The sequence below is a fragment of the Cryptotermes secundus genome, unplaced genomic scaffold (assembly GCF_002891405.2).
Source record: "Cryptotermes secundus unplaced genomic scaffold, Csec_1.0 scaffold26, whole genome shotgun sequence".
Taxonomy (NCBI): Eukaryota; Metazoa; Arthropoda; class Insecta; order Blattodea; family Kalotermitidae; genus Cryptotermes; species Cryptotermes secundus.
In genome coordinates, this window is record NW_019743656.1 from 1,909,341 (window position 1) to 1,926,771 (window position 17,431).

Below are 17,431 nucleotides of genomic sequence, written 5' to 3' on the forward strand. Positions count from 1 at the left end.
AAATCATGCCAGAGTGGAACACTGCAAAGACATGTTACTGTTGACCCATAGTGATATAATATTTACAAAATAGATTGTTACTGGTGACGAGACATGGTGTTTTCAATATGAGCCTCTCACAAAGCGGCAGAGTGCAGCGTGGTTGAGCCCAAAGAAGCCGAAACCAAAGAAAGTGTGCATGCAAAAGAGTCGAGTAATGACACTACTAACTGTTTTCTTCAATTCCAATGGAATCATTCACAAGGAATTTCTGCTAGACGGTCAAACAGTGAATTCTGATTATTATGTCGAAGTCCCCAATCGTTTGTGGGTGAGAATTCTTCGAATTCGACCTGAATATCGAGAGCAAGGTTCCTGGTCATTCCTCCACGACAATACAAATCAAAGATCGTGCGCGATTTTTTTGGCCAGAAAAGGGATCACAGTCCTTGGTCAGCCTCCGTATTCACCAGATTTGGCTCCAGCAGATTTCTGGTTGTTCCCAAAAGTGAAGTTGGCGATGAAAGGAGACCGTCACAACACCATCCAGGACATCCAAAAGCAATCTACCGCAGTTTTAAATGCGATCCCACAAGAGGAGAACAGTGACTGTTTTCAAAAACTTTTCAATCGATTCCAGCTATGTATTGATTCAGAAGGAGACTATTTTTATAAAAAGAGTGGAATTTTGAAAATAATTCACATCTTGTATTTTTAATGAACACAGTCCTAACAGAGTTCCTAACAGAAAAAGTGTAGTGAGGAGTGTTGTTAAGAAGATTGCTTGTAATGACAGAATTATTGCTCTGAAGTTAAAGGCAGAACCGGTAGATATACTGATTATACAAGTGTACATGCCAACATCAGAGTATGAAGACGATGAAGTGGAAAAAGTGTATGACACAATTGAAGAAATTCTTCAGGAAGATGGAAGAGGAGACACAAACAGCATCATATTGGGAGACTGGAACAGCATTGTTGGAGATGAACCATATCAGAATATTGTTGGATCACATGGACTAGGAAGACGGAATCACAGAGGTCAAATGCTTATTGACTTTTGTGAACGAAATGGATTGATTGTTACCAACACTTGGTTCAAGAAGCCAAAGAGAAGAATTTACACATGGAAGGCACCTGGGGATTGGAAGAGGCATCAGCTGGACTACATCCTTGTGAAACATCGATTCAGAAACAGTGTGAAGGATGTGAAGACGCTTCCTGGGGCAGACATTGACTCTGACCACAACTTGCTGGTTGCCAAGTTCCGAACCAGGTTGAAGAAAATTATAGGATTTCGAAAGCGCAGACCCAGATGGGATTTGGAGAAGTTATATGCTCAAAGACAAAGCGTGCAAGAGACTCTAGAAGAGAAACTCGGTGCAATTGAAGGTGAAAGCGGAAATGCTGAAGCGCAGTGGAACGATATAAAAGAATGCATGTTAGATACTATCAGTGATTTGGTAGGTAAAGTTGAGAAGATAGCAAGAAAACCATGGGTTACACAGGAGATGATGAGTAAAATGGAGGAGCGAAGGAAATGGAAGAATGTCAACAATGAAGAAGGCAGGAGGAAATACAGGAGACTGAGGAATGAATTGAAAAGAGCCACGGACAGGGCCAAAAAGGAATATCTTGAGAAGATATGTAATGAGATTATGGAATTTCAAAGAACAGGCCGTTATGATTTGATGTACATGAAGACAAAAGAACTAGGATGGAAAGAGAATCATGGGATTCAAAATGTTGGCATCGAAGACTCCCAGGGGAATAGAATAGTAGATCAGAGGCAAGTGCTGAAAATTTGGGAAAATTATATTTCAGAACTATATGATCGACCTAATCGGCCAGAAACCTTAGAAGTTGAACCGGAAGAAGAAGTAGATACAGACGAGAAAGGACCATATATTTTACAAAGTGAGGTGGAAAAAGCTATCAAGGAAATGAGGAAGGGAAAGGCTACAGGAGATGATGATGTACCTGGAGATGTGCTCAAGTTACTGGGAGAAGGTGGTTTGAAAACACTGACAAAACTAATGAACACCATATATGAAAGTGGAGAGTGGCCCAAGGACTTTACAGAAGTTACAATGATTGCCTTAAAGAAAAAGACAAAAGCTACAAAATGCAGCGACCATCGCACAATAAGTCTTATTGCACATACAGCAAAGATAATAGCAAAGATACTTAAAAGAAGAATTGAAAGGAAAATAGAGGATGTACTTGGAGAAGATCAGTTTGGATTTAGAAGAGGAAAAGGAACCAGGGATGCAATTGGGATGATGAGAATTATAGCGGAACGAACTTTGGAGATAGATGAAGAACTGTGTGTTTGCTTCATAGACTGGCAGAAGGCATTTGACCGGGTAAACTGGACCAAATTAATGCAGATCCTGAAAGAAACAGGTATCGATTGGCATGAAAGAAGATTGATTAGCAAATTGTACATGGATCAGAAAGTTAGAGTACGACTGGACAGGGGGGAGACAGGAAGTGTGCAGATTGGAAGAGGAGTTCGACAAGGATGCTGTTTATCACCAATTCTGTTCAACTTGTACAGCGAATGCCTTACCAAGGAAGCTCTGGATGGGCTCGGTGACTTCAAAGTAGGAGGGCAAATTATTCAAACTGTGAAATATGCAGATGACCTTGTGTTAATGGCTAAGGAAGAAACTGTGCTACAGGGCATGATTGATAGACTAATTGAAATTGGAAGGTGCTATGGCATGGAAATGAATGTGGAGAAAACAAAAGTAATGAAAATTTCGAGACAACCAACCCCAGTCACAATAAAGATAGACCAAAAACAAGTGGAGAATGTGAAATGTTTTAAATATTTGGGTAGCTTGTTAACAGATGATGGAAGGTGTACTTGTGAAATTAAATCCAGGATTGCCATGGCAAAAGCTGCATTTAGCAAGAAGAAGAATCTTTTTACCAGCAAATTGGACTTAAATTTGAGGAAGAAACTAGTGAAATGCTACATTTGGAGCATAGCTCTGTATGGGGCTGAAACATGGACACTTAGGGCAGTAGATCAGAAACATCTGGAAAGTTTCGAAATGTGGTGTTGGAGAAGAATGGAGAAGATCAGTTGGACCGATTATGTGAGAAATGAAGAAGTGTTAATTAGAGTCAGTGAGCAGAGGAATATCCTACATGAAATAAGAAAACGGAAGGCTAATTGGATTGGTCATGTTTTACGCAGAAACTGCCTTCTAAAAGAAGCTATCGAAGGAAAGATAGATGGGCGGATAGAAGTGACAAGAAGACGAGGAAGAAGACGTAAGAAGATGCTGGATGACCTTGGGGACAGAAGAGGATACTGTCATTTGAAGGAGAAAGCTCTAGATCGCATTAAGTGGAGGAATTGTTTTGAAAGAGACTGTGGACCTGTCGTCTTGACAGATTACTGATGATGATGATGAGTCCTAACAGAACCTGGACACACTGTGTATGTTTCTGGAAAGATAAAGGTAAAGTTGTCCCCGTGCTTAATTATTAATCACCACACCATGAAGATGTATGGGGGACAGGAAGTATAGCTCTACCATTCTTGACCTCAGAACTAACTGGAGATGAGTGGTCAGCTTGACACCCTGGCTGCTTCACCCCCGGGGAAGGAGCCATGGTATCCATTGAATAGGAGGCTGGGTGAGCTCCTGAGCCAGTCTGGATGCAGTGGAATAAAGAAAACTCTTGGCCCTGCCAGGAACTGAATCCAAGCCATCCAGCCCATAACAATACTAGCTGAGCTATAACAGCTCCTCTTCCTGCAGGGGTAAAATTCAAATCTGTGTTCTTGGGCGGGGGAAGAATTATATATTGTGTGGTCTTTGGGACTAAGACATCATGTAGTATAAGTGGATATCATAATTTTGGAAGAACATACTGCCTCCATGTTCAGGGCTTAACTTTCATGCTTAAGTAGGAATCAGCGTGTTCCTCAAAAACATTTATACACACTGAACACACTATAACTGTCATACTGCTGAAGGTCACAATATACTGTTGAGTGCTGCAGAAACTCAGGTCCTACACAGCTGCATTACTTAATGGCATCTGTGACTAGTATCTCCTGACACCCTGAAGAGGTATCTGGAAGAAGTGAAAGAAAGAAACAAAAGAGAAAGATGAAAGAATTTTAAAAAGAAAAGTGAAGTATGTACTCACATCTCCACTGCTTTTTATAAAATCTTCAATTGCCTGAAGTGCATCTTTGAATGCTCCTGATTTATTTGATTTGATAAGCTGATCTTTGAATTCAAAATATGGCTTTATCTGACTTTCTTCAATCCAGGCACTGAAATAAATATAATTATTTTGGTACAACATTATGTTCAAAAGAAGAACAAAGAAATCACCACAAAATCTTCTGAGTAATGTATGGTACACACAGTTAGGACTTACATATACATGGGCGACCCAAATAACTTTAATATTTAGACACCTGTCATCTGCCACGTCAGTGCTGCTAGCCTTAGAAGTTCATTTGTAAAAAAAATACCTAAGGCCTAACCTTAGAATCAGCCTCAAATGAAAAGTCTGGAATGGTAGGCTTTTGGTTTTGTTTTTGTTTTTTTTTATTTAACCCTTCTGGTCCATCTTTAAACTTTTAAGTTTTATAAATAAACATCTTAAAATCTCCTAAGGTTACACTCTGAGTTGTTTTCATAAATTTCTACAGTTGACAGCATTAATGTTAAAGTAAAGTTTTAAAGTTACTTGCATCACTCATTAATATGTAAATACTAGTAAATCCAATGTATATATCAATACTTACTAATTATTTGTGCCAAAGAAGAATATGCAATGCAATGCATGCTTCTTGGCAGAGGGCCTTTTCAAATCTTTGGTTGGGTTTGAGACCTATCGAAAGAGAAACAAATAGAATTAAGCAGGCAGAAAATGACAACCAAGAGAGACTGTCAGGCTATAAGAATATGAGATATGTGTTTCTCACAATGGTGAATACAAAGAACACTGTCTTCTGGGATGACATCATATAATCTCATAGAAAGGTACCAACATAAAAGTGTAAAAGGATGGATAAAGAAGCTTCAAAACTGATGCATACATTCTACTTCTCCATTGCTTTTTCTAAAATTTCTTCATGCTTAAGATGGAGGCAGTGGATTCTTATGAAACCTTAATTAATACCTATCCACCAAAGTTACACAGCATCACATGCCAAACAGTAATATTCATACAACTACATTACAATGGCCATTACTGCTACTCAGGGTTCATTTATTGACACTGTCAGTAGCTCAGACTGCAAAGTGTCAAATGATACAGCAATTTATCAGTAATAAGCGGGAAAAAACATGTAATGTGCCTGGTAGGAGTGTGGGAAACAACAAGCACTCTCGAGTCATGAACCTCAGACTTCCAAACTGCATAGCCGGATGCTAATGATTTCAACTGTGACATTTAGTTCAAATTTTTAGTTATAATTATATAAATAAAGGTTGAATTATTACTGCTCTGATGCTGTAATTAATAATCTTACTCTTGGACTTTATCAGTTAAAATGGATCCATTTTTTGCATTTAATTTTCACCAATAAAAATAATAATATTCATGAGTGGGTGCGATGTTATATGTGAAAGGCTATTTTCCAGATCTGGCACACCAAAAGCACCTGCAACTATGAAGGTCACCTAAGACACACACCAACCAACACCTTAAATACCCCCCCCCCCTTTTATCTCTTATCAAAAAATTTTACCTAATAACTTAAGCTGTATGATTTTAACTTCCCACATATAACTTATCTCTTTCATGGATATTATTGCTTTTATTAATGAAAATTAAATGTAATAAGTGGATCCATTTTAACTGACAAGTCAATGATGACAGATATGTATTCAAAGAACATTTCTTGACAATCTCTGCAGACTTAAACATGTTGTGGGATATAAAAATAAAGCTCAGTATTAATACCTTAATATCACTTTTACAATCAATCTATTGTTCTGCTGATGGCTCCTAAAAATAATTTACTCTTGGACATTCTGTTAATAGCAGAGGAATTTAAATGTAAACTGTCCCTGGACTTAACTAATTAAGCATTATGCCATGATGACGTACGGGGGAGTGCATGTATAGACCCACATTTTCTTGACCTAAGCACTAGTTGGAGGTAAGTGGTCAGCTTCACCCCAGACGAAAGAGCCCCTCGATACACACTGGATATGAGGTTGGGTGAACCCCAGAGCTAGTCTGGATGACATGGAGAAGTGAAAATTCTTGACACCACCACGACTCAAACTCAGACCCCGTGGATGTCCAGTCTGTAGCCAGTTACTATACTGACTGCGCTAATACGGCTCCATTTAAATATAAATAACTAAACATAATAAGATGAAATGGGAACATTTTATGAAGAAACGAGGTTTTAGCCTAGGACCTCCTAAGCTACGTATCAGGATTTCAACCCACCATGCTTGGATTTTCTGTGACAAAATAACTTTTCAAAACAGCCAAGAGCAATTACCTTCTATTATCTTTCTGTATTAAACCTGATCTCTCTATCTCAAGCCGTCACCACAATCAATCATTTTATACTTATTTATGGGTAAGGAGAGGCAATCATTGTGACAGTGTTCACAAAACATACTCCTAAGGAAGGAGACAAATGGTCATTGGCATCACAATCTGTGGAGGCCATGTGGTTAAGTCATGTGATATACATGACTAACTTGCAGAATGGAAGCAACAGTACAGATTTCTGAGAGCAAACAACACAAGAAAGAGAAGGAAAAGAAGAACAGGTGGGGGGCATAAATCAATAAATACACAACCAATAGGAAAAGTAAATCTATCTACAGGGGTTGAACAAAATAATGGAAACAATATACACATTTCTTTATTAATATGGTGTTGGACCACCTTTGCCTTAAACACAGCTACAACCCTTCTTGGAGTTGACTCATACAAGTTTTTAACAGTCTCTAGTGGAATTATATACCACTCTTCTTGAAGAACATCTTCAAGTTTGATTTAGAGATGTTGGAGGTCTGAATCTGTTCCTCACTCTGGCCTCCAATACTGACCAGAATGGTTCAATGATGTTCAAATCTGGTGTTTGTGTGGGCCAGTGAAGATGATAAGTTCACTTTCATGCTCTTCAAGTCATGACTTAACAGTTCCAGCTGTGTGAATGGGGGACCCTGTTCATCTTGGAAAACTCCACCATTGTCTGGAAATAATGTCTGGATCATGGGATGCACCTGATTAGCCAACCTGTCCACGTAATTTGGCCCTGAAGGGAAATAATGGGACCAACAGAACACCACAATATCGCTGTCCAAACCATCACAGAACCACCCATTTTTCACTGTTGCAACTAGGCTTCCTTGCATTTGTTCTACAAATGTAAACTCTTCCTGATGTAGGCAACATGGTGAAGGACAGATCATCTGACCATATCACACACCTCCAGTTGTCTGATGTCCAGGTTTTATGGTTGTGACACCAACAGTTATGCATCGGAACATTATTCTCAGTAATCACAGGTTTAGCAACTGCAGCCCTGCTGTAGATGCTGGATCTGTGAATCTCGTATCGGACAGCTTTTGGGGAAATGGTATTCAAGATTATTCAGTTCTGCTGTCAGATGTGCAGCAGCAGTTCTGTGATTTTTCAAATACGATGATCTCTTTTTGTCAATGTTGATTTTTGCCTATCATCCTCTTAGCTGTTGCTGTCTTCCCATGAATGGTGCATTCTGACATAACCTTAGAAATCGTCACTCTCGATACCTAATAATGTGGAAGGTTCTGTCATAGATGCTCCAGCTACACACGAACAATCGGACAAGTTTTCTTGCACACAGACTGTCACTCAACACGATCACTAATTCACTGTCATGAGCACTACAGAATGTGAACAAATAGAAGAACATTCAATGTTTCCAACTGAAGTTCTTTCAATATAGCCTACACAAACAAATTCTATTCAACTTCTTTGTGTTTCCATTATTTTGTAAACCCCTTGTATATCAATGAAGAGGAAACAACAGCAATTAGGCCATCAATAATAAAGTAAAATGGATGTACAGCTGTCCTTGTGCTTAATTAAGCATGATGCAATGAAAATGTTGGGATGGAGGTATAGCTCCATACAGTCTTCCCCTTGGAATGTGTTGGACGTGCGTGGGCCAGTTTCACGCCTCAGCCACTTCATCTCACAGAAGGAAGGTCGTTACCCACTGGACATGAGGCTGGTATGACTTACATCCCATTTAGACCCAAAGAAAAATAAACAATCCTGGTAGGAATCGACTCCCACTTCCTTGTAGCCTAGTCACTACAATGACCGAGCTATTCTAGTTCATCAACAATGCTATTAAAGTACTCATATGCTTACTCTCTCCTTTCATAGTAAGATGGACAATTATTTAATAGAAACTGTTTATTTATTACTTAGGTATAGTTTATTTAACAACGCCATCACTAGCCCATGTTATATGACAAGGAGTGAGACAATTAGTGAACAATGAATTGGGACATATAAGGAAGTATTTGTAATCTACTTTGATGTGTCATGATTACATCTGCCAGAAGGGACTGAGGAAATCCACAAAAAAAAAACCTGAGTCAGGAGAGTCAGTGTCCACATTAAGATTTGATCCAGGCACCTTCTAGATATAAGCTGAAAGACTTACTGCCAGTCAACTTGCTCAATCACACTTTCCATCAGGACAGACTGTCAGCCATTTACTGTTCTAATTGACTGTTTCCAAATTAATCAATAAACTGAGTGACCAAAAAAAAATATAGTTACCATAAAAATAGTATTAAATTATTCCATGATCACTGGACAAGATTTCAACACATAAACCCTGACATATGGTATAATTTTTATATTTTATATCTTCTACTTTAATTGTAAACACCAACTTCAGGCAAAAATTTTATGTTAGTATATAATACAATATGTTGCACTGGTATGGATCCATATCGGTAGTTCAGTTACTACTATATGTATTCCTACATGCAACTGCCTGATGATGGTCTTATACAACTGAAACATGTAGCAGGAATAAGGATAGAATTGTAAAACATTAAAACTGAGTATATTTTTTGTGTTGACAGTTAACATAATTCCTATATATATCCGGCACCAAGACACTGCATGCACATTCCCATATACAAGTTTCTGCTGCTAGAGGTCTTACCGTTACTTTTATCAACATACCATCTACGCAATTTTATTTAGGGTGTTGACTGTATGTAATTATTGAAACACGATGAAAACTGTCAGAAATTGTGTGTCTGGGGGGCTCTGCTTTTTAAGCAAGAATATTTATATTCACTGGTCACTCTCCAATGATCCAATAAACTCTTAAATATTCAATATAAATAAAATTTATCCAACCGTTCATGTGTGCTGAAAACGTGTAAATCCATCAAAACCTCATAATCAATTTTTTCATCATCACACTATCTTCTCATACATTGAGCTGAGCCCTTCTGGAGGGGCCGCCAATTCTGCAGCTACTCAAGATTTTCCCAGAATTTTATGGAACCCAAAGGTTCATTACCGTGTTCACAAGAGCCCTCCAGTGGTCCATATCCTGAGCCAGATCAATCCAATCAATAACATCCCATCCTATCTCTCTAAGATCCATTTTATCATTGCCCACCCACCTACGCCTTGCTCTTCCCAGTGGTCTCTTTCCTTCTAGCTTTCCCACCAATATCCTATACGCATTCCTCATCTCCCCCATTCGTGCTACATGCCCTGCCCACCTCATCCTCCTTGACTTGATAATTCTAATTATACTTGGAGAAGAGTACAAGTTATGAAGCTCCTCATTATGCAGTTTTCTCCACCTTCCTGTCACTTCATCTCTCTTTGGTCCAAATATTCTCCTAAACACCCTGTTCTCAAACGCCCTCAGTCTATATTCCTCCCTTAATGTCAGAGACCAAGATTCACACCCATACAGAACCACAGGCAAAATTATAGTTTTGTATATTCTAATTTTTATGTTTTTCGGCAGCAGATGAGAAGACAAAAGGTTCTGGACTGAATGGTAGCAAGCATTACCCGAGTTCAATCTCCTCTTAATTTCCTCCTGAATCAGGTTTTGATCTGTTATTGTTGTTTCCAAATATCTGAACTGTGGCACATTTTCAAAACATCTGTTTCCTATCTTTATGTCATGATTTTGCGCAGCACTTTGGTGATGAGACAGCAACATATACTTAGTTTTCTCTGTGTTTACTTCTAGACTTTACTGTATGTTTCGTTTAAACACATTTTAATCAACCTAACTAGTTTCATGGGTATCCCAAACTCTATCAGAATATTGTACAATACTTCCCTCCTAACTGAATCATAGGCTTTCTTGAAGTCTTTGAATAGCTGCTGTACTGTCTCATCGTACTCCCATTTTTTCTCCAATATCTGACGAATGAAAAACATCTGATCTATATATGATATAAACTCCGTCGTAAGTGCAAACCATATATTATAGGTCTTTCGTTTTGCTCTCCTTTACACACTACATGTTTCGGCCACAAACGGCCATCTTCAGGTGTATACACTGTATATCTGTTACACTGCACTTAGTTTAACATTTAAAATTTAAAAACATAGGTCTTCCTGATTGTTCCTTTCGTCGTTATTACCAAAATCTACTTCGTTGATATCTTTGTTACTTACACACGTCAATTTTGATTTCTCTGAATTAGCACTTAGAAAATCTTCAGTTCTAATTTTAAATCCATTAAAATTTTTTTCTAAATTTTAAAATTTAAAATTGTCAGGGTTACTCGCCCTATGTCTGTAGTGCTGCAGCGGCTTCTTCTTGTTTCTAGTACTGTACAGGTGTTATTCTGTGTAGTCTCCCTGTGTGCGTGCCGCTGTATAGTACTAGAAACAAGAAGAAGCCGCTACAGCACTACAGACATAGGGCGAGTAACCCTGACAATTTTAAATTTTAAAATTTAGAGAAAAATGTTAAAGGATTTTAAAATTANAATATATGGTTTGCACTTAGGACGGAGTTTATATCATATATCGTATAGAGTGCAACAGGATGCTTAAATATAATATCTGATCTGTAGTTGATCTGTTACGTCGAAACCCACACTGATGATCCCCAATAATTTCATCTATATATGGACTTAACCTTGAGAGAATACTGGATAAAATTTTGTATGAAGTTGATAGCAATGATATCCTTTGATAATTACTACAGTCAGTTTTAACAACTATTAAAAAAAAAAAGTAAAGCTATCCCTGTAACAGGCCACAGAGGCCCACAAGGTTGTGAAACATTGAGACTCCTACATTTTCTAGACAAGAGGCTTACAGATGGTGGTGAGGTTGTCAGCCTTATGCACCAGCCACCCTTTGGCCCCAGGAAGATTCCTGGTACTCACTCAATCATTTCTGTTTAAGGCTGAGTAAACCCCAGGGCCATAGTGCAGCTGGATGGATTAGGGCAATTGAAAAATCCAGTGACCTCAATGGGAATTGAGCTCACACTCTTCCAGCTTGTAACGTGCATAGCTAGGCAACAGCGCCATGAACACCTTCTCGCTTAAGGTCATGCAAGAATAGGACAAATGTTTACAGCTTGTTGCTAGGCAGCAATCAGCGCCAAAAGATTGGCGAGATAGGTATCATGTGACTTGTTTTCAATGTGGTCTATCAGGCAACATTACATGTGCTATAGTTACAGCAATCTTGAGAGTGTAAGAACTAACTGTAGTTACATCTAAAGAAGATCCAATAAACCAATTCAACAATCCAAACTCGTGTCTCAGTCAATCATACACGTGACAATATGAATAAGAGAATGACTATGGCAATCCTGGCATAAATATATTTTAGTGCCTTTTTGTGGGTTATTTCAAAATGCTGTCATTAACTGGTGCATACAGCATCAAATGATATGATAACTGATGAATTGCAAAGGATCTGGAGGGAAGTGGCCAGGGCCTAATTGAAGTACTATCCTGGAATTTACCTGAGTCTTGGGATGTGATTTTGAGTGGAAGAATCTCACTTAACTGAGTGCACCAGTTCGGCGACACCACTCACTCACATATGCACACTACTTGGGGGGGGGATCTTAAGTTTCTAGTATGAGGAAGGTTTAGTTCCAGACAGTTTGAGGTATTTAAGGCAGGAACTTATAAAAAAAAAAAAAAAAGATTACTGTTTTGCAAAAAGTGACATTATGCAGTCTCAAAGATATTTACCAAAGGTTCAGAGAAACCTACTGCTTTCGGCTTCTGTGTTCAAGAGGTTCGCCAAAACATAGGTAAATATGAAATGATTCACATGAAAGAGCCCCAGAATTAATAATTATATATCACACAATAATTTACCAATGAAAATGACACACAGAATATACTGTGTACTTTGTAACACTGACATGGTTCTTGCCAGCCCGTCTGCTTGTCATACCATTTAAAATATGTTACTGACCGAAAGTAAAGCAATTTGGATGTAAGAACAGTGATATTACTGAAGTACGATCGAAATGTTTCTGTCAGTGTTCCACCATCACTGCACGATTTGATGCCTTTTTTTTTTAGTTTCTTACACAAAGACATCCTCAGTAAACTACACAGTACCAACCCGCCCTCTTGTTCTGGTAGAGGTAAGGTGAAGTTGTCCCTGTGCTTAACTAATTAAGCACTACGCCATGAGGACGTGTGGGGGAGTGATGTATAGATCCACATTTTCTTGACCTCGGCACTATTTGGAGTTGAGTGGTCAGCTTCAGGCCCCGGCTGCTTTAACCCCGGGAAAGAGCCCCATGTACCTATTGTATACGAGGTTGGGTGGACTTCCAGAGCCTGTCTGGAGATGGAGAAGTGAAAAATCTTGACCCGACTGGGACTCAAACTCTGGCCTCTCGGTTGTCCAGCCCATAGCCAGTCGCAATACCGAGTACGCTATCCCCTCTTGTTCTGGTACTGACTACAAATATTAATTTCTTCTGCTAAGAATTTCATGTTGTGCGTATGGAACATACATATATAGCAGGCGAAGTTCTGAAAAAATCTGGCATTTGCATGTGCATGGATTCAAATATGGAGATCTTTGTAACTATGTTTCTGGTAGAGATCTGAGGTTTTCATAGTGACAAAAATTAAGATTGTGGTTTTCTGGATTATGACACATGTAATTTCATAAGCAGTTATCAATGTTATGGAGGAACCAGTTATGTCCATCCTCAGGGTATGCAGGGAACCATACATGAAACTACACGATGTCATAACCTCAAAAACCACAATCTTATGTTTCCAGTAAGGATGTCTGCATCTGCATTCAACAAAAGGTCACTGCAATAGGATGTCAAGGACTAACATATAAACACATAGTACATTGTTCCTTAAAGGACTCATAATGACTATTTTCCTTTCACGCAGTCTTTTGCAGTCCTACAAATCTTGTGCTGTTAGTGTCACATTAAAGCAACATAAATTCATAATACAACAATATAATGCCATTTAGGTCTTTGGTTAGTATGCTAGACTTGTACAGATGGAAACATAATCAAATGCTGCTGAAATCAGGCCTATTAATGCTTGCAACTATAAATAAGTCACCAACCACTGCTGTCTACTTCTTTTGGGAAAGAACATACCACATAAATATACAGATTCTGTCCATATTAAATCTATCAAATATAACCTCAAAGTTTGATACTGCTGCCACGTTTATAACTGATGACTTACAAACATATTCATATCTATGTAATATTTGAGATTTTCACAGTGGTGACTATGAAGAGAGCCGTCTCCTGGGATGTGGCACTGTGTAGAAATTGTGTTAACAGTCTGTTGCACCTACTCTAGCTGGTTTGCTCACAGATTTCTCGTCTTCCACCCTGAAGATGGTGGTGACACATTCCTTCAAAACGTCGGTTAATACAATTTCTATACGGTGCCACATCCCAGAAGACAGCTTTCTTCATATTCATATCTAATTTGTAGTAATGTTTACATTATATTATCATACAGTTTCTTATTCCTAGCTCCAATTCTGCATTAATTATTGCTGTAGGAATGACCCTCCCTACATTAAGTGTCGCTCTGACCTCGCTGTATTGTGTGATGCTGTGTTATTATTTATTGTAGGAATTTAAGAAGTACAAGATTGGTGTAGTCTGGAATGGTACACTGTTCATACCAAATTTCGAGAAAAACCTGTCAACAGTTCAAAAGATTAAACGAGGAGACACATACACACAGACAGCATGGTAATATCACATGCCTACTTTATTTCCTGTGAGGGAGGATGTAGAATTACATCATCATGCTCAAAGGAACCTGCTGTCTCCACTCTACTGACCTCAAAATGGGTGTGGTGGGTTCTTCCAAAATGTTAGTCCTATCTACCAAACTATAGAGTACTATATCCCAATACTAACTCACCAAATGGTGAATATAAAATATCATACTGCCACCTACATTTCCCACAAGCACTGTAGCCCACATATCTCAGGCAGCAGGATGGGCAACTAAGGAATTTGGGTTTGATTCCTGGCAGGGGCCAGAGATTACTTCTGTTCCAGAATCCTAACCAGGCCTAAGGTTCACCAATCCTTGTATCCAACTGGTATGAGAGGCTGTTCCCCCAGGGATAGAACAGGCAGGGCTTCAAGCTAACCACTCACCTTTCAGTGCCCAGATTATGCATCTCCCCTCCCTGATATTTCTCCACGGCATGGTGTTTAATTAAGCGCAGAGACAACTTTACTTCAGAAATACTCTCCTGCTGTTCTCAATGCCAGAATTCAGTGGTTTATTTCCCCCACTGCACATTTCTTTTGACTAGTAAAGAATATTACCCATTTGTTTATTACCACAAATAAAAATACTGCTAAAAGAAATGTATATTTGCAGGGTTTGGTCTTATATAATTTCCTTCCGCATTCTGAGCAACAGCGTCTGAGCTGCTGTCAGCATCATTAACTTAAAACTAAAAACTCCGTGGCCTGTAGCCCGCAAGCGAACTATACCGACCGAGCAACTGCTGCTTGTCGGCAAAGTTAGGGCCAACTTTCTGCGGACAAAGGGTGTCGCGTGGTCAGCACAAAGAATCCCCATGGCTGTTAATCTCGGTTTTCTAGACCGCAGCCGCTACTTTTCCATTCAAGTAGCTCCTCAATTACACTCACGAGGCTGAATGGGCCCCATTCCAGAGCCACTACTTCTCAGAAAATCTGGTAGCGCCAGGAATCGAACCCAGGACCTCTGGATCTGTAGCCAGGAACTCTGACCACTAGACCAGAGGTGCTCTTCGTTAACTTAACTGTACATAAATAACACAAGCAGAATTTCAAAAAAGGGGGAGGGAGACAACGAACGTAAGACAACTGAGAGTACAGTCACAGTATTGCAGCTACCTTCATTCTGTGCGCTTTTCCTCCCACCACTTGCCATTTGTGTATTCTGCCTTTCATTCCACCTATCAGCTCTCCTTCTTAAAATTCTCATGTTTTCTCAGTAGTGAAAGGTGTACAATGTACATAAAATGACAGGAGCAAGCAGCTGACCTTAACCTCCTACCTGTATTCATTCTTTTCCTGACCCAAGAGCTGTGACTTAAGAACATCCACTTAATTGTTCATTCCATCACACTACATCTCATGTGAAAGTTTCACCTGAAGCAACTCAATGAGCACCACAAATGTGGGCGTGTCCTAACAATGCCAGACACGACGTGGGAGGATGTCATGCTGTATATGTAAAAAAAAAAAAAAGGAATCGTCCGATTTGACACATCAACCAGATGTCGAAGACAAGAAAAAAAAAAGCAACTCGATGGACATAACAAGAAGAAGAACTCAAATCCATCACACTGCTCACACAAGCCTCAAACTGCAAATTGGAATCAATATCAGATACATGATTCAAATGGGAATTTTCACACGTAGGGAGTACACAAAATTATTTACACAATAGTAGCATAACAAGGCCATATCATACCTCAGGCAATCAGTCACTGGCTTCCCGTTGTGGGAGCCCAGGTTCAATCCCCGATAAGGGAATGAGGGATCTATGGTGGACAAGTGACACTGTGACAGGTTTTCTCCGAATACTTCGGTCACCCTTGTCAATTCTCATTCCACTGACTGCTTCTCTTTCAGTAACACCTCTTCATTAACAGTCTCAGTTTCAACGGCATCATTCAATAACACACTCATGAATCAAAAATGTTTTTTTTTTATTTCACTGTCGCATAACAATCAGCGAAAATATTAATATAAATTCACACCGAGGTACTTCCTGCAGACACAAGCCAATCTCTCAACAAGTTTTCAGCAACTATATACATTACTGAAGTGCTTAAATCCCGCTTTTCATGAGTCACTACCCTTTGGTTTTTAAATGGATGGGGCAGGAATCCCAAGGTTACAGAAGAAGTACATAAGAGCAAGAAATATATGAAGTTCCCATCCTTACCAATAAAAATTTTTATGTGTAAAAATACATCTTTTCATATACGGTGCAGACTTCAGTCCCAAACTTATATTATCATACATGAAGAACAGTTTTGAACCTTATATCATGCTTGCCAAAAAAAATAAACTGACAAACTAAAAAAGTGAGAATAAAACTGGTGTCACTTTGAATATATGTCTAGCATAAGTCCATAAGTCCTACACCACTGACTTCTTTGGTGAAGTGCGCTACTCGATCTGTTACACTCTCAAACAACTCCATTTCTGGTAACCAGGGCAAGGCACACTGTACTTACATTCAAAACGTAACGAAAATATGCGCACGGATGTTGTCAAATCAGACAAATTTATACGTGTTGGTTTTCAAAATTTGTGCGACGATTATGGTTATAAAGAACGCTACTGTGAAATACAATACTAACATTACACGTTACTGCAACAACCTTTCCTAACCTAGAAGTACGAATTCCCGCTCTCATGAACCCTTTTTTTTTAGTTTGTTTACATCCCATGTGCACTGACTATTTATATCAATTATACATAAGAGACTTTCAAATTTGGCTAGCGGCTTTATTGGAGACACCATGACGTCTCTCTGGAGTTGTCTTTCCTGAGACCTTAGACCAGTCTGACATGTTAACCGTACTTAATGGAAGACTACTACTTCAACGGTTAGACAGTAACAGTATAAAACACTTACCCGGCCTGGCCAAGGGGAAAATCCTTTCATTTTTGCCCTGAAATTAAATGTGCCAATCAGTTAACACTAAAAGACAGCCATATATAACATATATCACTGAAATTCACTCAGAATTCAATTTTTACCGCTTCAACTTACCACACTAAATCACCTATCTTAAATACCTCCGCCATGGTCTCCACTCAACTGAACTACTATGCGGCGGATGAAAGTATAGAGAATTATGGGTATAGCGTCCCTTGCTGCTCGTGAGGAACTTTGCACGCAATTTAAAAAATGTTCAAATTCCCTGTTTAAAAATACACAAG

The 17,431-nt window shown here is 39.0% G+C and overlaps 1 protein-coding gene across 3 annotated transcripts in view; it reads right to left on the reverse strand.

Annotated features, from left to right (window-relative positions):
• Positions 1–17,330, reverse strand: part of LOC111874173 (putative oxidoreductase GLYR1 homolog) — a 93,195-nt gene extending 75,865 nt beyond the window's left edge. For all 3 annotated transcript variants that reach the window (XM_023869445.2, XM_023869444.2, XM_023869446.2), the window contains exons 1-4: positions 17,262–17,330; positions 17,124–17,160; positions 4,763–4,848; positions 4,153–4,282 (exon numbers count right to left, since the gene is read on the reverse strand). In XM_023869445.2, the coding sequence (XP_023725213.1) occupies positions 4,153–4,282; positions 4,763–4,848; positions 17,124–17,160; positions 17,262–17,296 (288 nt within the window). In that variant the 5' untranslated portion in view covers positions 17,297–17,330. The remainder of the gene's footprint in view (positions 1–4,152; positions 4,283–4,762; positions 4,849–17,123; positions 17,161–17,261) is intronic.
• Positions 17,331–17,431: the final 101 nt, after the last annotated feature.